This window comes from Nelumbo nucifera, chromosome 1 (assembly GCF_055504915.1).
Source record: "Nelumbo nucifera cultivar China Antique chromosome 1, China Antique-T2T, whole genome shotgun sequence".
NCBI lineage: Eukaryota > Viridiplantae > Streptophyta > Magnoliopsida > Proteales > Nelumbonaceae > Nelumbo > Nelumbo nucifera.
In genome coordinates, this window is record NC_142649.1 from 164905043 (window position 1) to 164927584 (window position 22542).

A 22542-nucleotide genomic window follows, 5' to 3' on the forward strand; every position below is an offset into this window, starting at 1 on the left:
GAAAAGTACTGGAAATATTTAAAATCATGACTATCATAATTGAAAGATGAAGTTGGATAATCTATATAAAAGATTACCTAAAACCCACCCAATGAAATGCTCTCCTTCCCCATAAAAATTGAGTCCGGATCACCTGCCCACAAGAACTCTACCCATGCCTATCCACAATACACTACCCCCCGTGAATTGGAAACATTTCCCCTTGCATAATACTATGTAGATGATGAGATGTTCTCCATGTATGGTTCCGATAAACGTTGGCAGAGTTCTTGTGGGCAGGAGATCCAGACTCATAAAAATTTACCTAAAATCTCTCTCTCTCTCTCCTCACCACACGTTCCTAATAACCTAAATAGTATCATCTTCTAAAATTTCTTTTAAACTATCTCCCCCACTTTCTCCTAAATTATCTCTAAGTCCTATTTGTCTCCTTAATTATCTCTAATTCCTATTTATCTCCTTAATTATTTCTAATTCCCCCACTTTTTATCTATTTCTACCAAAATTTTGAATTAAAAAATTTTAATAGTTATTTAAATATTCTAACAAAATTATATAATAACTTTAAAATATTTATTAAAAACATAAAAAAATAGTTATAATAGATTTAATAATTATGTACTAACAATATAAATTATGGTTTTCTGGATCATTCAATTTAAATAATAAAAAATTAACATTAAAAAAATAAAATATTATTTAAAAATTTCAATAACTAAATATCTTAAATAACAAAATATTAAAAGTAGCTAAATATTTACATAGAAAAATATTTAATATTATGTATTAACTTTAAAATAAATTTCAAATAACATAAAATTTTAAGTATTTTATATATTATTGCAATATTTAAATAACTAAATATTTTAACTAACAAAATATTTAAAATAACTAGATTTAAATAGTTAAATTAATGAAATTATGTAATAAATTTAAAAAAAAAATCTTAAAACTAGAAAAAACAATTATAACATAATATTAAAAGTAATAATAATTTAATATTTTACAAAATTAATAACAAAATCATGTAATAATAATATAAATTATAATTTTACAGATTATTAAATTCAATAAATAATTAATATTTAAAATTTTAAATAATGGTAGTATTTAATAATCTAGAAACTAACTTTCATAAAAAATAAATATTTATTATTAATAATATATATCTTAATCTATATTTATTATATATATTTTTATACTAAAATTAATATTTATTGTATTTTTAATAATTATTTATAAATCTATTTTTGTTTTGTTATTTAACAAAAAAATCAATAATTATTAGATATTAAACTACTATTATTTAACTTTTTAAATTTAATTTATTATATTTATTGTATTTTTGTTATAATTTATTTATTAATATTTATTAAAGATTAAACTATTATTAGATATTACACTATTTATTGATTAATTTAATATATATTTTAAGTATTAATTGTAATTTTGTAATTATTGTATTTTTTATTTTCATTATCAACATATTTTCAATAATTATGTATTTTCTCTATAAATTTTCAATAATTATTAGATATTAAGCTATTGTTAATTATTAGAGATTATACTATTAATTTAGATAAAATTAGGAGTGTTCATGAGTTGGTTCGGTTCAATTGTAGGCTGTTAGGCCAACCAAAGCGACCTGGTTGGGTTGGGGAGTTGGTCACTCAAAATCAATTGACCATTAGTGAAAATCATCCAACTCGGGTTGTATCGGTTTGGGTCAATTTTTGGTTTGGTTGGTTAGTTCAAAATATTTAAACTTAAAAAATTATATTTAAATTAAAAAAATCTATGATGGAATCATTAAAACATAAATTTGTGATATAAAATATTTTGGACTAAGAAATGTGGGAACTTTTCCACTTTCCCGTATTAAAAGATTATATTAAAAATATAAAATATTAATATATATCTATGGTCAGGCCATTCGATTTTGGTCGATTTACAAATGGCCAAAGTGAAATTGATCCAAGTTGATCAAGTTTGGAAATTGTTGAACCAAAGCAGATTGGAAAATACTAGAAATTGACCAACTCAAGTCGAGTTGATCAGCTTAGCCGGTTTCATTAGTTTGATGAACAACCCTAGCCAAAATTAATTATTGTTATTTTTGTTTTGTAAAAAAATTATTAAAAGTAGTATATAAAATATAAGGGAAAATCTATGATGCGAGAAAGATATGGTATCAGAAGAGTTTTGACGAATCAAAATCCGCCCATGAATTTTGATAAATAACACATGATTGGCTACCACATTTATGATACTAATTGATTGGTAAAAAAATTTCGGATATCATATCTTTCCCATATCATAGTCGAACTCAAAATATAAATAAATATTAATTATTAAAAAATTGAAAATATAAGACAATTGTATAATCTTTTGTGTTTCTATTGTTTAGCTTTCGCTTAACAAATCCCGTGTATCGCATGGGTCCCCGTTAGTACAATACTAAAACTTGAAAATAAATGAATAAATTAAAATATGATCTATGTATTTGGATCTTATGAAAGTGTCTTGCATTTAAAAGGGGGAGGTGCCAACTAGCTTGGTAAAGTCTCTAGCTAGTTGTAGCGGAGACCTGGGATTGAGTCCCCCATTCGCATGGTTGACGGAGGAGGGTTTATGTACATGCCTAAACCACATTAGATTGTGTATTAATACTCTGTTTGCACTATTTCCTTCACTTTATTTTAATTCAGGATCTCAATAGAAAAAAAAAAAACAAAAAACAAAAAACAAAAGGGATATTTATGGTTTGTTCCCACTCGAAAATTTTTATTGGTTTACTGAATGTATTGTTTTCAAATCCCCACCTATGCTATAGTTAGATCTATTCATGGGCCGGGTAGCCTGATGGACCAACTAGCCTAGCCCGGTCCATTCTAAGTCGGGCTTGGACATGATTTTAGGCCCATGGACTCGGGCTCGGGCCTAAAACATTGGGCTCAACCTTTTTATGGGTCGGGCTTGGGCTTTCTCAAAAAAACCCGGCCTGCACCTAAGCTCGACTGATAATATATGATATATATAATATTTTTTCTTCATTTCTATTCTCTTTTTTGAGTTTTGAGGTTTTTTAATATAAATAAAATAGTTTTTTATTGAATGAAAAAGATAAAAGTCATTTTTTTAATGTTGGTTGGGCTCAGGCTCAGGATCGGCTCAGCCTGGTGGCCCGTGAATAGGTCTAGCTACAGTACCCCCTTGAGTCATGATTGATTCCCCCCATCTGTTACTACTCTCAACTTTACAAATTCATAAAAATTTATATGGTGGAGGAATCAATAAAAACTCCAAAACAAAAACTAATTGAATTTGGTTGTTAATCTCAATGCATTGCAGTACTAGTGCGGTAATCCTTACGTGGCCTTAAGGGATATAAAATTGAGGGAAATAGGGATATCAATGGGACAGGTTCAATTTGGAATAGGTTCACATTCAACAAATAAAGCCTATAGATCCACTGGGTCCACCTCAAAATGAACCAAACCTAAAATCCGATTGAGGCTGACCCTACCCTACCCGATAGGGTTGGGCCAGTGCAAGTTTACCACGTAACCCAACCCAATGACATCCCTCTAGGAAAGTTGTTAAAGGAATTTTGATAAGATCTTCTGTTTCTCTCTTATTTCCTATCAAACCAAATATGGCCTAAAAGGGTATTCGTCCACATGTATTTTTTGTTGCCACATCAGCAAAATTATATTGTTTGTGCTGATGTGGTTGTATACATTTGGAGAACACCCCCCAAATGATCAAGGCCTCAAGGGGGTTAACATGTATTTTCCCTGATTTGAAACAGAAGATTGGTAATTAAGAAACTCTACTATAAAAGCCTTTCTTTCCTTGTCAAAGCCTCAAAGGTTTAAAACATAGAATATTCTCGGTTTGTTCACATAAACCCAACCCTTACGAAAATGAAAGCATCATCATGTCATTTAATTTGCTAGCTACTTTGACGGTTCCAATTTCTTTGGATATCTTTCAAAGACCTTTTGCTTCTTCAAGGCATGATTCTTTTTAACTAACCAACTTGTTATAAAGATAATCGTTTAATTTCCTAGAGTGTCAGATCCAACACACACCCCCTTAATTTTCTGAATTTGATAATCTTCAGTTACCCGGCCCAAGTTGAATGCTAGTAGACCCAAATACAGCATTTAATTATATATTCATGTTTGGCATAAATTAAACAGCATACGGAAGCTAGCTAGATGTGTTCCTAACCACCAAGCGCAATATAGAATTCCAGCCCCATTAAAAAGAGTAAAGACCCATCTGCTCAACACACAGGACCATGATCACTAATGGAATATCAAATTGATTATTCAACAATAACTGAACTAACTAATAAACAAACAAAACAAGCTAATGGGATGAATAAATGCCCCATCAGCATGCACATGGCCATGCTCCCTACTTCTCTTGGGTCATTGAGGTTGTTAATTATATCTATCCCTCTTTTTAAAAAAAAAATAATAATAATTAATTAATTAAAAAAATAAGGCATGATGCAAAGAATCCCTTGAGAAAAGTAGCATTAATTAAAATTGAAGGAATAATTAAAAACACACACAGCAACAACAACTACAACTACAGCAGCAGCAGAAGCAACGACAAAAACAGCAACAACAACGACAATAAGGTTTTGATTATTAAGCACACCATTAATAACAAACAAGCTAGACATAGCCAGGTCTCAAATGTTATTGCTTCATGTTCATAACAAATATCCCGTCTTTCTATATATTCATAAAACAAACCACAGTACTACACAGACACCAAAGCATCCTGCTCCACCCATCTCACCCATTTTCTTCTGTTGATTGTTCCTCGTAGAAACTGGGAGATCAGATCAGTAGGCTCTGGTGTGGGGCTCTTCAGCTTCTCTTCTTGCATTTCTCCACAGCTCTTGGCGCTGAAAATTTTAAATGACAGAGATCAATGGAAAGGAATATTGTGTCTGGACAGAACCCTCCATGACAGAGGTGAAATAGTTTAAAGTATACAGTGCCCTACTGTGAAAATAATGGTACTACTGTTGTAACTTTGTTTCTAGTGGTAGAAACAATACTGATCTGAGAAAGGGTATTTACCACTGTCTGCTGCTTGTAATTGGAGCTGACTTGCAAACAAATGTCTCGTTTTCAGCTTTTGTGACAGAAGGAGGCTTAGCTAGCTTCCACCTCTTAAGCTATTTTAATATGGTAAATAAATAGCTCGAGGTCTGAATGTTTTTGGTCCTTAATTTCATCTTAAAGATGGAATAGGAGAAAGAAAAATAAAACAAAATTCCTCTGATGGAAATGATGACAGAAAGCCCAAAACCAAAACCTTTGTTTGATCTATGGTTACCCATGCTTGTGTATTAAGGAACTCACCAAGTCCAATTGCCTCAGATCCTTTCATTATTCGCAAACGCTTGCATGAATCCACAAACATCCTGGTTGAAACCAAAGAGATCAAAGTTAGCAAAATTTGCTTAATTTCTAAGGAGATCTATTGAATTGGATCTGCAATTCTGCATCAACTTCTGGTAGCCATGGCCACAAGACTGTGTTAGCTAGAGAGCTCACTGGCACAAAGCTGTGACTAGAGCACCTGAGAATTGGATTCTACCATTTTTAGTTCTGTAACAGTTGGAAGAAGAACACAAAGATGGAACTTACTCCCAAGGGACATCGCCAACAAGCATCCAATCACCATCTTTGTCTTCATACGTGGGCACGTACTCTGAGCCGTTCAGCAGATCCATCAACTTGCTCTCATTCATGAAATCCTTCATTCCCTGGGGCCCGCAGTTACCTTCACCCAACAACAGCACACACAGAAGAGCAAGAACCAGCAGGGATTACTTGTCTTGATAAAACAACAGTAAGAGAAAGAATTACAGCGTAAAGCTATATATAGGAAGAAAGAAAGAAAGAAAAAAAAAATGATTTGATTTAAAGAAAAATGAATTAAAAGGAATTAATTAATATATCATAATAAATGCTAATTGCGTACCAATGGTGAAGGAGCTGAACATCTTTCCTAGAGCATCAGAGAGCTCCTGGTAGCTCTTGTACATCTTCAAGTCCACCTTACGTAGGTAAGGTGCGCCGTCCATGCTAACCTTAACAAACGCTGCGCTGCTGCTAACCTTCTCACCTTCCTCTGTGCTGCTTTTCTGGACAGAAAGTATGTTCTTACGGAACGATCGGACTGGTGGCCAACCCACCACCTGTGCCCTGAAATCCCCATTTTCACGTTAAGATAATACTGATTTCTATACAGCTCTACTCTTTATGCAAATTAATTAAAACTATAGAAAAATGGGGAAAAAAACAGAAAAACTTTGATAAGATAAGATGCTTCCCATGTATTGTAAATCAATATAAAAGCTTATGGTATTGGAATTTGGAAGAAAGAAAACAAATTATTCTTGGAATGTGTAGGAAAAATGTAAATTTTAGGCTTAGAGGATGGAATGTGTTTCAATTAATTCTACATATTCATGGTTGGAAAAAAGTTTCTTTGTTTAGACTGTACTTTTAATATGTTCTCTTTTGTCTTCTTGTATTTTCCTGTGGTTGATATTTACTCAAATTTTAACAATTTTCATTGTTTAAAATTATCAGAAACTTTTGCAAGGCAAAGAATGTGGTCAGTCACCTTCCTGACTTCCATGTATCTTCAACTTCATTAAGAAATACAAGAGAAAAAAGTGATAATTTTTAAGAAACATGTTGAGTTTTCTTTTTCTGTTTTAATTAGTTTGGTTTCAAGTAGAGTTGAGATGATGATGATGATAAGTATCATTATTATTATGTTAAGATCTAGTTCCTTTTTGAATCATCGCCACTAGGCACTAGCTTTCCAATTCAAAAGGGAAGTGAAAAGTATATGTTTTATTTTTTTTTTCTAATTTTTAATGTTTATAAAAAACCGCAAAAAGAAAAAGAAGATATTCTTTTGGAGGGAAAAAGATGTTTGGCCTCAATATTCACCACCACAAGAACACGAAATAGGAAATACTGTTAAGAGAAGGAAATAATAGATAAAAATTCATTGAACACAAACACAACAAGAGACAGAGAGAGAGAGAGAGAGAGAGAGAGAGAGAGCGAGCGAGCGAGCTAACTTGGCCGGGGGCTTAGCTAGGTCGTTAGTGCATGGAAGAAGGTTCTTCTCCTTGGGTGAATTCTTCTTCTCGGATGGGTCCATAACCGACTCCTTAGAGGGAAGGTTAAGCTTGAGATCAACAGTCTCACAGAAGCCTCTCTTGCCACCATTCTTAGTCGGGGAGGGAGTCGACTCGCCTTCACTTCCGCCTCCGCCACCAGGCAGCCCGAGACGGAGCTCAGTCTCTTCAAAATTCAGGCTATACTCGTCGCGCTCCGCGCCGAGCATGTTCGCCATTTTCCGGCAAACTTCCATGAAAATATTCCGTCAATGAAGCCTCAACTTTGGCGTCTTCTCTACTTTCTTTGGTTTTTTTCTACCTTTTCGTCTACTGGGTGGGGTGGTGTGGTTGAGAGAGATGGATATAAGGAGAGGTCTATAAAGGGATGAAGAGAGAATAGAAGCAGAGTAAGAAACGTGGATAAGTGTAGATGGAGAGAGAAAGAGAAGTGAAATAAAACTTCGGAAGAAGGTGTATTTGGCTTAGTGTGAATTAATATATGGATGAGTATGAGTGCGCACTGTCCTATTGGGTTTCCACCGAGCAGATCCTGACACGTGGACATATAATGTTAGCTGGATCTTCTGAAGCGTGGCCTTGGGAAGCTGACAACATGTTTACGTCAGTACGCGAATGATTGTGGTGAAGCCAGTGGACAGCCCAGTTGTCTTCTGTACCCTTCTCCCTTTCTGGCCTTAGTCCTTCAGTAGTTCTGTACTCTCTCTCTCTCATCAGTCCCACCCATCTCTTTCTTAATCTCTTTTTTTTTTTGATAAGTCTTCTCTTTCTTAATCGCCAACTAAACCATAACCCTTTTTCATACATAAATTATTTTCAACATTCACAGTTTCTTGAATTATTTAAAAAAAAAAATTAATTTGCTTGTCTCTCTCTCTAATGGTAAGTTGATGAGTTTGAACTTCACTTAATTAAGATGAGAATTTTTGTGAATTATTAAATTTTATAATAAGAATGAACTGTAATGAAGGGGCCCTATTGAACCACCGTCTCTTAATTTCTTGTATCATAATTCCTGTTTATTAGTTTTCTGAATCATTTGAAAGAAGTTGAAGTAACTACTTGAACTGGTTCCCCATGATTCCCTAATCATAATCAAGCAACATTTTTGAGCCCAAAGAAAATGGTTGGACCTAATGCTTGCCCCAATTCACTTTCTAAACAATAATGATTCAGTTTGGAAAAATAGAGGAAATTTTGGCTATTCTTTCTCATTTTCTTGTGGAAAAAAGCTTTTTATTTTGTCCATTAGTCTTGATTAAAGAATGTATGATTGAAACAATTATGCCATTCTAGTTGAAATGGTTTTCACCCTCATTATTCTTCTTGAAAAATCTTCATTTCTAATTATAAGCTAGTGAATAGAGCTTTCTGCTCTTTGAAGGTCAGGTAACATGTCCCCTCTCTCTCTCATCCTTTTAATATTTTCATGATCATTAACAATAAAGCTTTTCTTTTTCTTTATAATAAAAACAATTTTAGTTGAAATAATCTTTATAAGAAAGCTGTTAGAAGTAATTTTGGAGATTCAAAAGTAGGAAAAGATGGGCAAGAGTGAGCATTATATTGCTTTGCATTTGCAGTGGGAGCTTGGAGGGGTTAATTTGTCATCTTATCAAAAAATGGGATGTGCCCAGATCACTCCACTATTTTTAGTTTAGTTTAATTTAATTTTTTTTTAATGTGGATTGTGTGCTTTTGTTTGCTGAGGCCCATGGAGGGAAGTAGGAGTGGGGCCCAGGTGTTGGAGGGGTCGGACAAGTCAACCGGTTGGAAGCATGTGCTGAGATTCATTGGGGGCGAGACTCGAGAGAGATGTTGGGGCCCATCAACTCCATGTGACTTTGTTGGCATGTCGTCTAGCGTCTAACCCCTCTCCCATGTGCGCCGCTTCAGGGAGTCTACTCTCTCTCTCTCTCTCTCTCTCTTAATTAATTTAACTTATATTTAGTTTAATTAATACAACCCCTCTACAGTCTACACTCCTTAATACCTCCCCCCTAATCACCACGTGGCCCAGTCTATTCACGCTTAATTGTGCAATCAGGATGGAACCCAACCCCAACAGGGACATTTTGGTCATTTCCATCTATACAGCCCATACATTGCCACGTGTCATGTGGATAAACTCATCAGCAATGTTAGGAAATTGCAATATGTACAATATTGACCAGTACTAGTACTAAATAAAGATGGCATTTTCTCCTAATTTATTACAGACTTACAGTTATGGAGTTAATGGACGAAAACGCCCTTGGTGTCTCTGTTCAATGTTACCTCCCCTTGGAACCAGTGTGAACACATACAATGTCCCTACTTCTCAATTAATGGCGTCGGTGGTCGGAGGCAAAACCCAAAACCAAAACTGAAAGAGTAATTTTATGCTTTTTACCTATTGATTATTCAATTAAAATACTTTAACATAGTCCTACATTTTTAACGAGAACCTTCTATGAATCTATTAATATGATCAAGATTTGTCTGCATAAATTAACAAGGATAAAGTTTTTACTCTAATTAAAAATTTTCTTTCTTTCTTTCTTTCTTTCTTATTAAGATAAATTCATGACAGTTAGTCAAAATAAAGCAGACATGAGTTCTCCATAATTTTCTATTGAAACACTCTTGAAAGAGCCCACAAGATCAAATGACTATGGGCAGGCTTCTCTAAAAGGTTTCTATCATTCTAGAGCCTATCTTCTCGCCTATAGGCTTCTAGCAATAATTTCCAATTTGAGTATCTGGGTTTGGATTGGCAAACTCAACCCATTTTATAACTGGATCCGGATGGAGAAATTTTGGATAAAACCCATAAAAAAATAATGCAGAAACACAGCACCAAAACCAGTCAATTTTGCACTAAACACGGTTGTACACAATCCGGTACATTATTAAAAGCACAATCTGGTACATTATTCTAGCAAGCTCTTAAAAGCTCTCATTCTGTAATCTGTGATTGAGGTTTCATCCTTGTCTGCAATATGTATTATTAGATGTTTTCAACATATCACATTCCTCTGCATTAAGAGTACGGTGCCGGACAATTCATATCTTCAATTCTATGTCTAGTAACACTAGGGAAGCAAAATTTAGTATCAGAAACAGAAACTGAAGAGATTTGTTGAAGCAGAAGGAGATGAAGTAATCAATGAAAGAAAAAAAAAGCTTGGCATCTTAGAGATCATATCTTTACTAGGTCCAAGGGATCCAAGAAAAGAACATTCAATAGGAAATTAAGTGAAGCTGCCAAAATCTTAGCATTAAAGGGGCTAAGTCATCACTAGACTCACTACTACTGGCCAAACACTTGTCATGACAGATGTCCTATCAACGAGGGTTATAAAATTGCAAATCTGTGAGTTTTAAACCCCCTAAAGCTGTCATAACTTGTCAACCATGCTTGCAATTATGGGCCATGGTGGAGGAAGAACAGATCTTACGGTCATGATCTTCATTATTGGATCAATAGTTTATGATGCAATGACTTGGGACCAAGGATCAAAGTATCGAAACGGGCGCTGACGTAAGAATTGCCTAGAATGACACCATTTCAGAACCAGATTTGAAATCTTTGTTCTCCTTGATGAATATATAGAGCTTTGAATATGATATGGTGTGGTATCGATACTTTAACCCTTGCTTGAAACCCCATTTAAAGATAAATCAGTCGGTGGGTTGATTGGGTCAAACCAATGACTAGCACAATGAGAAAAGGAGAATTAAGAAAAGACTGCCCCTTGATTTGGTTTAGTTATCAGCTATTCTGCATGATTCAACTTGGTTTTAATTTGGTAAATGATCAATTTTGGAACTGGAATTTTCAATCAATTGTTCTTTTTAAAAACATTGTTTGGACGTGGGGACTGTAGAGCCTTATCACTATCGATGGGTTGTGAATTGGGTGGTGCTGGCGCTATCACCCCTGTCACGCAAGTATTCTCTGTGGGCTGGTTATTCACGTTCGAATGAACAGGGCATGTGGATTAAACAAGGGTGTTAGTTCTTAGGGTTTGGGCAAGAAATTACTAGTCGGAGGGCCTGTATAAAGGTTGGAGTGAGGCCTTGACATAAAAAAAGGAAAAAAATTTTGATCTTAAGTTCTAGCTTTTCAAGTAGTTGGCCGACATGGGTAATGCCACTTTATGCTCCCATCAAGGTCAGACAAAGCCTTTCTCGCCAAAATTGGGTCTTCACCATCCATTTAACATAACCCTGGCCACAATTGTTATCTAATTTAGAAAGCAAAAACAAGATTTTAAAGATTGGCATGGCATGTTCACTATTATATTAACCCGCTATATACATTTGTGTTTACAGTAGATTCCAACACCGAAAATAAATACCGTTTGATCTTTGCCTAGGTATGAGATGAAAAGCCCACGTTGTAAGTACTTTTGAGGACATTTCGATAACCATGTAAATTCAATCAAGATCAAATCACACTTATTAATTATGGATATGAAATGCCCACATTGACTTGCATTATTATATCACCAACCATGAACCAATTCATTTGATTAACAATGCCAATAATCTTGATTTTCAATCAAAAGGTAATGAAAAGAATCACCATCATTATCATCTAAGTCTTGTTTCCAGTATAACAGATACAGATGGGCTACGTTGAATCCTGTTTTGTCATTCTCTTCTATTTATTGTCAACTTATAAACGCTTAAATCATTTTTTTTTTACGAAAAAGAATGAAGCTAATCAATTAAGGATTGATTCTATCAGGACCAACCCACATTGTGGGGGCCATGCAACTAACAGACTTCATCAAGAACACACCTGTTTCAATTGCTAGATATATAATCAAACGGCTTATAATATGCCAACCACTTGTATTATTATTAGAGCATGATAAATAGTTATCCCATCAACAATTTCTGGATATTGCCCAAGCAAACTTACCACCAAAATTATCACAACTCATTAAGCTTAGCTTTTTATAGGCCAAGGTGGATACTAAAAAGCAGGTCAGAAGTCACATCCACTAGAAGGAAACATCCCCAACCCTAGCTGTGCCCCGCCCCTGTCAATATCCCCATTCTGGATTAGCTTCCAGCCTTAACTGCATAAACCCATCAAGCCAAATTCCTCCTAATGAAATCAGACCTCAGCATTCAAAGGAATTATGCTTGCACAAAAATGTCTTTTCTTCTTCTTCTTCAACTGTTTGTTTGGACCTTGAGTCAAAAATTCAAAGGACAAACATGTAAACACAACAAATATTTTGGAAAACCAAACGACTGCTAATCTCGAATGAAAGTGACTGACACTAAGAATCTGGCTGTTATCATTATAAAGACTTTAGGTTTAGTAGTTGCTTTGTGGGCCTAGTGACTGTGATTAAAAGACCATAATTAGCATTTCTGTCAATCACATTGTGATGATCATTCTGTGAATATCTGACTGGCAATTGAGCCATGCAATTTGGGATGTTAATCCCCACTAATTAAGCCTAATAAAATCACAACAAATTAAGTATCTTAATTAAGAGTTTATATTTTTCTAGTTAGTCATTGTATTTTTTTTTTCTTTATTTTTTGTGAAATATAATTCAACTTACAGGAAAATCGGGGATAAGAACAAAATAGAGTGCACGTGAGGCCCACTGACCATACCATAGAGAATCTACAGTTCCATGAATTGACGATTGCTTTGGAGGGATGCTGATTGACCATCTCAACTACTTGGTCATCACCTAGCTGGCGATAGCTTGAGCCATGTAATTTGAGGTCTTAATTACACGTAATTCTAATAAAACCCCAATAAAGATAAGCATTGCTGACCAATGTTGTCACAGCAGATCCCATCACCAGGTGGCAGCTTACGTGGCTGCTCGGAAGGGCTACGCGTGTTTCCCACATCACCATCTATCAAGAGCAAGTTTTAACCAAAGTTTGATAGAACCCCAATTTGTTTTTTCTTTTGAAATTGAGAATATTTGAATTTTCAAGGGTCTAGGTTAATTTCAAAAAGGTCCAAAACATCGTGGGGATGTGGACTGTGGTGAGTGAAAATAACAATCAAGATGGTCCCCCTATCTGATAGTCTGTCTGGATTGACCACATCATCTTTCCACGTGGCATAAAAATGAAAGAATCATCTCCCGAAAAAATCCAAGTGACCCCTATAGTTTAATCTGATGGTGGTCCCACAGTTGATCATGCCCTTGAACTACCAAACCAAATAATAAAGCCCATACACCATCACTATCAGATGTTATGAAGAAAAGCATCTATATATCGTAGTCCGGTTCACCGAAATTAATTAATTAATCATATTTCCAACATCGTTTCTTGTTCTGACTTATTGTATATTCTCCTTCTAGTTAAGGGGGGTGCATGCCGCATTAATTAAATGGGGATCTGGGTGTTGATTATAATTAAACAAGGTTAGTTGGGCGGGGTCCCACCAATAGGCAATGGGCTGAGAATCTTGGGACCAAGCTTACCAAACTGATAATATTCCAGATGTTGGGTGAAAATGGGACAATGGAGCCCGGCCGGTGGGGGCTGACCGGCCCACCCAAATTCCAATGTTTAATTACAAGATTGGACTGACCCCCTCCTGACTCCGGCCCCACCCATCATTCTCCTTCTTTCTAATCCACGCGGTTTGTGTCCATATTATTAAAATTTTCTATGTAAAGGGATTGGAATGGTGGACGCGTTGGCATTGGCAACTGTCGACCCGACCCGAATCTAGACCTTGTTAGTCCTTGCCCCTTGCCCGGCAGGCAGGTCAGCCACCAAACCAAGGGCTTCTCTCTCTCGGCTCAAGCTTGGTTTTGGTCCAACCAAAATGGATTAGACGTGTCCCACACTACAAGTCTACAACACACCTAACAACTTGTTTCATGGGTGGGTCAGTCCGATTCGTCAAACGTTACATCGTAATTATTAAGCAATAAAGTAAACCTTATAACTTGGTGTCTTAAATGATTGAAGTCTGTCCGAGCTTCTTTAACCGAAAAAAAATCACTATTCTGAACCGTTTGGCTGAACCCGGATTGGCTGATGACAAAATCATGCATCTATCAGGAGTGAATACGTCAATAATGTGCATATATTAGGCCACGTGGGAGTCACATTTTATACATATTAAGACTGACGTGTTCACTTGTGATAGGTTGCTCAATCCACTGTATATGGTTTTGACTCCAACCAATTCGGTCCCTATTTCGCCAACCGTCAATCAATTGTAAATAGGCAGTTTGGTACTACTACTACACGCCTACATGCTGGACCGTTGCTCCGGTTTGGTCCAGAATCCAGATCATATGGCGCCAATTTGGAGGATCTTTTATGATTTGATCAGACTGACATATAGGGCCCGTATGGGAGGGCTGAGCTGAAGCTAAGCTTTGGTTCAGCTGGCTTAGCTGCCTAGAAAATCGGATAACATTGGCAAGGGCTAAAGCTCAGCGGCTTTTGGGTACACATTAAGAGTCTGTTTGGAAGGGCTAAAGCTCAGCGGCTTTTGGGTTTGGCTTTCCAACGTGGGTTCTACATAAATAGTTTTTAAGCTATGTTTAATGAAAAAATTCAGAGAGAGAGAGAGCAAACCGGATGTTAATCGGTCATTGTTTTTTGGGATATCAAAAACTGAACTAGCTCAGTTGAATGTTTAACTCAACCCTCCCAAACGGGCATTAAGAGCCACATGTGCGGAGCTGACATATAGTATATCTTAATTGGCTTAGTATTACCAATAGAACCGTACAAACTTTTGTCTAAAGCAGGCTGCACCCAAGAATAATCCCATCCCTCCTTAAGTGGGTTTCTTTAAAATTCAAAAACAATGACTAAACCCTAGCATCTGAACCAGCTCAATCCAGGTCGGGCCGGTCGGGTTGGCAATGGTACCCGATCGACCCTTTGCCACTCTTGACCCAAACAATTCTAAGGACAAGGGTCATGATTAGCACTGCAACTTGAAAAAGAATAATCCCCATATATATGTTTAATGAATGGTGCAAAACTGAGCAGTCCAATAAACCGTTGCAGTGAATCGAGTTGGTTTCAATTGGCAAGACAAAAATCAATAGCGGATCCATAAAGATCCATTTATTAGACGGTTAGACATTGTCCATGAGCAGTAATGGGTGGACTCAAAAGGTTTGGCCCACGATGTGGATTGCCTTTTGGGAAAACAATCTTTTAGCAATACCCAGCCACCCTAGCTCTACTTTTTCAACTTTGCACGCAGAAATCAGAAGTGCTTACTCCAAGATGGCTTTTTGATGATCCGATCCAATTAAAAATTTCTTTTTTTTTTAATTTTTTCATAAAGGCATGTTGATATTAATAATGGTTTTCACAATTTTTTAATTATATGTTAAAATACTCATAAAAAAGGAGCTTCTCTTTTTTTCCTTTTAGAGATTTATATATTTATTTGGGTTGGCACAAGTTAATTGTCCTACCTATATGAACTTTCCATCCAACTACTACACTCTTTCCTTGGTAACAAATATGAGAACCAGTATATGAAATTTAGGGCTTTTTTCAAAGCTTTAATTAGAAGTAGAGGAGAGAAAGCTTTCCTTTTAATTCCACCGGCAAGTAGTTTGTTTACAAAGGAATGTCCCTAGCCATGGCCCATGGAGAGCTTTAAATTACAAGAGGACAAGCATAAATAAGGAGTTTTGTGCAAGTACACAGTTATTTGGGTGTTAGATCATGTCCTTTTGTGATTCAAGAGGCTTTCACCTTCACTGGGCCAGGTCTCTATTTTTTTTTGGGGGGCGGGGGTGGGGTGGGGTTTATAGGTCAGTCCACTCCTAGAACCCTAGAGCTCCATTTTAGGGTGGATTGAATCCTGACCATGGATTGATGTCAAATTTACGGGTAGGATGCGATTTATAGGGTGGGGGGCTACTTGAAGACTAGTAGGGAGCTGCAATAAAGATTTCTGAGGGGATTTCAAAAATCCCTTTTTTTCTAGGGTATTACATATTACAAATAATAAGAGGATTAAGGTGCAGGGATAGTAGGGTGCATGTGAGCTCCATTGGCCTTACCACGGAGAGTCTGCATTTATTCGGGTTTGATCTCATGCCTTTATAATCGAAGGGATGCGAGTGACCATCTCAATTACCGGGTCATCGGTTCAAAGATAAAGATTTTTTCCTTCTTTTTCATTAAATGACTTTTCTTCTTTGCTTTTATGTAATCTTCCTTCTTTCTATCTATTTTTCTTATTTTCTTTGATAGGAAATTTTGAAAAAAAAAAAGGTCTTTGATTATCATTAAGGGCCCGTTTGGCTTTCCATGAACTGGGTTTTGTAAAAGCCAAAAAGAAAAATGTCAGAAAGGCGAAAAACTAAGGCTCAGTTTGGAAGCAGTACAAATGCAAATATGTACAGCATAAATACATACAAAATAATACAAAATATAAGATTTTTACATTCTACATATTTGCATTTGTACTCCTTCCAAACTCAGCCTAAAGCACAAAAAACAAAAGTTGATAAGTGTGTTGATGAATTCACCATTGAAATTAATTTATTTGGCTAGAGTTAGTTTGTAATAAAAGAATTCACCATTTTGTGCTTTGAGGGTCATGTACTCCTTCTAGGCCATACAACACAGACTTGTTGAAAAAGAAAAGAAAAAAAAAGGTAAGGAAAAGGAAAAGATGGTTTTGTCCTAACAAGGTGTTGATAAATTGCATCTTTCTACTTTATTTAGCATCCTATTTCTATAGGACTAAGTCATTATCGACCTCACTAAGCAATCCCTCTCTGATATTTGTGGTTTTAAATGTCGGTGAAATTTTGCCAAATTTCCTTTTTGGATACAATTAGATATATAACACCTGAAAATTTTCGGGTGAATTTATTTTTGGCCAAAAATCTCAGGATGTTGACCATTTATTCCAGCCAAAATTTTTGAAATATTACTAAAATAATATTAGATATTAGTAACTATACATATTAAAAATTACAAAATTTATTGAAAAAATTATTCAAAATAAAAAAGCATAATTAATCATGGAGCAAATTAGCGTATGTTTGGCATCGATGTCGTTGCTCCAGAAAACGACGACACATCAACACCACATCAGAAAAAACAGTGCTCTAAGAAACGTTTGTTTGTTTGGAACCGTTTTTCCATAAAAAACAGTGCTCCAAGCCATGTCGTGGAAATCGGGAAGTTGTGGCTTGGAGAAACGTCGAATTTGGCATTTTTTGGAGCTACAGCTTGTTGCTGCCATCAGGGACATGAGGTGGTAGTGACAAGGGCATGACATGGCACTAGATAATAGGTACCAGTGCTGAAAATATTTTCTGGAGCATTGGTACTAAACAGAAAGCATTGCTGTTGCTCCAAGAAACATTCTACCTGACAACAACATTTTCAAACAAAAAAAGACACCATTTTGATACTTCCAACCCACACATCAGCAGCATCGTTAGAAAACAGTGTGGTATCTGAAGTATTGATGCCAAACATATACTAAAGTTTCCGAGTAAAGAGTCAGTGACTATCAGCAGCACCGTTAGAAGAGAGTCAAGTTTCCGAGATTTAAAGCCTTGAGAGGAATGACATGGGCGAACTATTTCTTCAAATGGGTGAGTCAGTGACCCTCTAAATAGGGATATCTCTGTGTGTAGGGTTTAGGCATCCATGTTGGGCTCCATATTCCATGTATCCATTAAAACTCCAGTGTTCAATTCTCCCATGAAAATTAAAAATCAAGGACTCCCTTTGGTCCCATGAGTGCAACTCTGCAAGACAAGAGGCTATTAGCTAGCTAGTGTACAGAAACCCTAAATTGAATTTTTGTAAGCATTTGTTGAGTGGGCTCATTAATTTAACTCGTTTAATCCTCACCAGATTTGATAAAATTCAACATTAGCTATAGCCTAGAGTTGGTCTCTGTTAAGCTTCATTTTCATTCATTCTGCCTAGTTTAGATGGTGAGAAGCTTTTGAGTTTATCATGGGCCCAATTAAGCCTTGTACCACGTGTTTGGTGTTGGTGTCACATGATCAAACCTAACTTTCTCATTTTACTTTTGTCCAGTAGTTGTTTGTTAGAAATAGAATGTCTTGTTATGGTCTTTCCCAATTCTCACCCATTTCTTTTTGCACTCCCTTCTCTTTTTAGCCTTTTGCTTTTACAGCCATCACTTTGGACTAAATTCCTTTTGTTTTTACTACTACTAGTATGTTTGTCAAGTATTTGAGCTATCTTTTTCATCTATTTTTCCCTCTTCTTTTGTCATGTGGTTATGTCATCCATCTTTCTTGACCTCCTCCTCCTCTCACCTCAACTACCTTTATTAATTTGCTAGCTATTATGTGTTGGTTGATGCAAGGTTTAAAGTATTGATATATGTATCGTATCGGAACCTTTCTGATATCTCCCTATAAAGGGTGTTTTAAGTTAGAAAGTGGTTCAGGGGGTAGATCAGCCTTAAATCGGCCCTAATAAACCAGATTTGAAAAAAAATAAAACAAAAAACAAAAAAAAAGAGTACCAATAGAGGATGATAAACCATACTGGCATATCACCCTAGATCCAGATACTTTGAACCTTGGGTTGATGTACATATCTGTTCAAGTTATTGCAATGTATCTGCGTGTATTGTATAATATGTACGGTTTTTTAACACATGGAAATGCTGAACATAGAGCGTTCTTTTTTGGGTTTAAACATTAGAATCCCTCCTAACCTGTTTACAATAAAAACCTCAGGGTCTATTTGGTTTACAGCTAGAATCGGAATCAGAATCAGAACCAACCAAAATCTTTCAGATTTGGAATCAGAATGATCTATTCCTATAGCCTGATTGGTTCAGATAGGAATGAGAATGGATATTGAGATCAACAGGAATGGGATTTTATTCCCAAAGGAGAGGCAAGGAATGACTATTTCCTAAATGGGAGCCTGCCATTCCAGCAGAATGGGAATGGAATTCTGATTCTGCCCAACTAGACCTGTTCATGGGCCGGGCCGGGCCGGGCTTGGGTCGGGCTTTTACTCTTTATTAACAGAAAAATGTTAGGGCCGAGCCCGAGCCTAGCCCGGCCAACGGGCCTACAACTTGGACCCGAGCCCAACCCTGATAAAAAGCCCGAAGCCCGAACCCGAGCCCGAAGCTCAACCTAATAAAAGAAATTCGAATTTTTCTCTATTCAAATGTACATTATTTATTTTAATTCAAATGTTTTTTCCCTATTTTAATGAACAATGGGCCTACAAGTGAATTGACAACCTTCTTAAATCAAAAAATTTATTCAAATGGACATCACATAGGGTTTTTACTTAGGTTTAACTATAGATCGGGCCGGGTCGGGCTCGGGCCGGGCTATTTTGGCAAAGCCCAAGCCCAACTCGAATTTTATGCGAGCCAGGCTTTTTGGCCCGAAGTTAAGCTCGTGGGCCAAAAAGCTTGTTCAAGCCCGTCCGAGGCCGGGCCGGGCCAGTCCATCGGGCCACCCGGCCCATGAACAGGTCTATGCCCAACCACAATTCCAGACCCCTATTCTCGTGAACCAAACGGGGCCTCGGTCTCAAAAATTTAAAAAAAAAAAAAAAGTATCAGCCCTTTGAACTTATTACTCGTGTTCCATACATGTCCACTGCTCAACAAGTTTTCATAGGGACATTATCTTTTGAAAGCACTAAATGCCCTAAAATTTACAGTGTGACTAATAAATAGGTTTCTGCAAAACCATATTCAAAATTTGACCATATATACAATGTCATACAGTTGTATTTTTGGTGTTTGATTTATCACATATGCATTGTTTATTGTCAATTATAATGAAATAATGCAAATGTTCGTTCATAGATGTAGGCACAAATCGACAAACCACATTAAATATTATCTGTTATTGTGTTTTCTTCTGTATTTTCTTCATTTTTGACACAATAGTGACTGAACAATCAACCCCAACAATTTCTTGGGATCAATCTTTACATTTTCACAAGGAGTCTTATAGTTCACACAATATACGTAATTTTTGAAGCTATAGCTTATCCAAGAGGAACATAGATTGGTGGTACATGTCCATTATTGAAATCTATGCCTTCCAAACAATGTTTTAAAAACCAGGTTGGACTAGCCAATATCAGTTGCAGAGACAGTTGGGGTTCAAGCCCAAACGACCCCTGATTATCAAAACTGCTTACTTGGTCAAGAACCATGGCAACCATTCATTTGAATCTGAAGTAATATTGCATATTGTTGTCCCTGTCGTTTAACTTCTTTTTCAGTCTTAAAAGGCTTTACCCAATTGGTCTGGTGGACCAGAATTATAGTTGGACAACCCATTTGAACACCAGACAAGTAGGGTGGGCTGGGTGGTGGGAGGGGATCAGTCCAGGTGATCTCTTAGGTTTAGTCCACACTGGTTGAATTTTGATATCTCATGGCTTGATAAAATGGTGGGGCCACACCTGTAAAAACTGCCATTAATAAGCAATTTTGATGGACAGCAATTTTTTCAGCAAAAATATTTCAACTATTATTTATTTTCATCATTCTTTTAACCTATCTATCTTTGTTTCTGTAAAATTGTAAATGGCAAAGAAAACAAAATTTTTAATCTTTTACTGCAAAAATGAGCTATAATACATTATATACAAATTTGAAATTTCACCCCCGAAAACTTTTTCCACTATTTTACAAATTTGAAAATGATTTTACATGTAAAAACACTATTTAGTTCCACACCCAAGATTTCTAGAGTTGGGGCTATAGGAAAAGTGGGGTCCATATTAATAGAAGCAGTTCAAAGGCAGGGCCCACCTCTGAAAACCATGTTAATATCATCATTATTATGGGGTAATAATGCATGGACATGGATGGCCAGCAGGCCGCATGGTTTGAATTTATTATTCTCCAAAATCTGCCAACGAAGCAGCAACGAAAGTAGGATTGGATTGGGACATTGCTTCCACTCCAAACAAGAGGGAGGCAGCCACCCCTCCCGTGTGGGTATCGGCCCCACATCTACCTCACCATCAACATCCAAACACCACACGTGTACATTGATTGGGTTCTCCCTCTCTCTGGATTCACTTGTTTTCAAGCCATTAATTACACAAATTGACCACCTTATCCTTGTTTATGTCTTCAAGTGTTTGGCACCATACCCTTCCAGGAGGTGCCCTAAATTCGTAGGGTACCCTTTCTGCAGTTCTCTCAAATCATGGAGCTTAGAGAAATGTACAGTTCGTTTTGTACTGTGCGCTGATAATAAAGCCAGCTAATCAGTCCTCTCCTCTTCTCTTCTCTTCAGACTCGGAGTAATCTTTCTAGAGGATCCCCTTTAATATTCAGTGGACAGTGGTACCTTCTAGTACGTGTACGTGCTACCTTTCCATTATGCACGTGATTTGCTTGTGATTGATAAGGACAGGAATTTTTGAATAGTTGCTACACTTGTTCCACAGTCCATTCTGATCTCAGTACATTTGAAAGAAAATCATTTCATTAATTCATTTTTATTGTTTTATAATTGTAAAAGTAAAAAAAAAAAAAATGGGTTTGTCTTATAACTCCAATGGATTCATTTTAGAAGGGGCCAATAGGATTAAGCCCCTTCATTTGCCTAGCAAAAATGTAATGAACGAACATATAATAAGATTATTTCATTGTAAGTGGCATCCAAACAAGGCATATATAGCAATGCATCTCATATCTAGCAAATATTAGAGTAAATATATAAGCATATATCCTGGAGAGATATTGAGCTTCTTGATCTAAATTTCAGAACCACAAATGGCTCAATGGTGATTCATGAAGATAATGATACTGATAATTAGCTATGTCATTGTTAGCAATTTCTCAACCATGAGTTGTCATCATCAACCTCATGCATCCCTTCCCAACAAGATTTGATTGTCATGACATTAAGATCATGAATATATATACATATATATATATATATATATATATATATATAAATTGATAGATTGTCTTCTTCTTACCTACCAAACATTTAAAAGAGTTCGGAAAAAAACAACAACAAAAGAATGTAAAAAAATGCGTAAATGCGCATTGATTTGTTACGATTTAGGGTTGTTGTTTTACCCAAATTCATGCTCGAATGAATATTCAACTTGAGAAAAAATTGACAATAAGGGCCACTAAAAGAGGATGGAAAAGAAGAAGAACAAGAAGACGACGAAGACAACGAAGACGAGAACAAGGCCGTATCTATAATGTTTATTCATGTAATTAAAGGTACAACATGGGTGCCCATCAGTCCAAAATAGAAAAGGGTCCACAGTATTATGATGTAAAAGAGGGGAATTAGATGGCTAGACTATAGGTGTGGGGGCACCCCTAGTCAAGCACTTAAAACTCACGATGTGGTCCAATT

General features: G+C 36.1%; 1 protein-coding gene across 1 annotated transcript; it reads right to left on the reverse strand.

The window, feature by feature from the left end:
- Positions 1-4634: 4634 nt before the first annotated feature.
- Positions 4635-7647, reverse strand: LOC104612447 (auxin-responsive protein IAA16-like). Its single transcript, XM_010279863.2, has 5 exons — positions 7133-7647; positions 6016-6239; positions 5679-5814; positions 5391-5452; positions 4635-4927 (listed from the first exon to the last, which is right to left on the reverse strand). Exons 1-5 carry the CDS (start codon positions 7426-7428, stop codon positions 4890-4892), a joined length of 756 nt encoding a protein of 251 aa, XP_010278165.1. The 5' UTR covers positions 7429-7647; the 3' UTR covers positions 4635-4889.
- Between the last annotated feature and the right edge of the window lie 14895 nt (positions 7648-22542).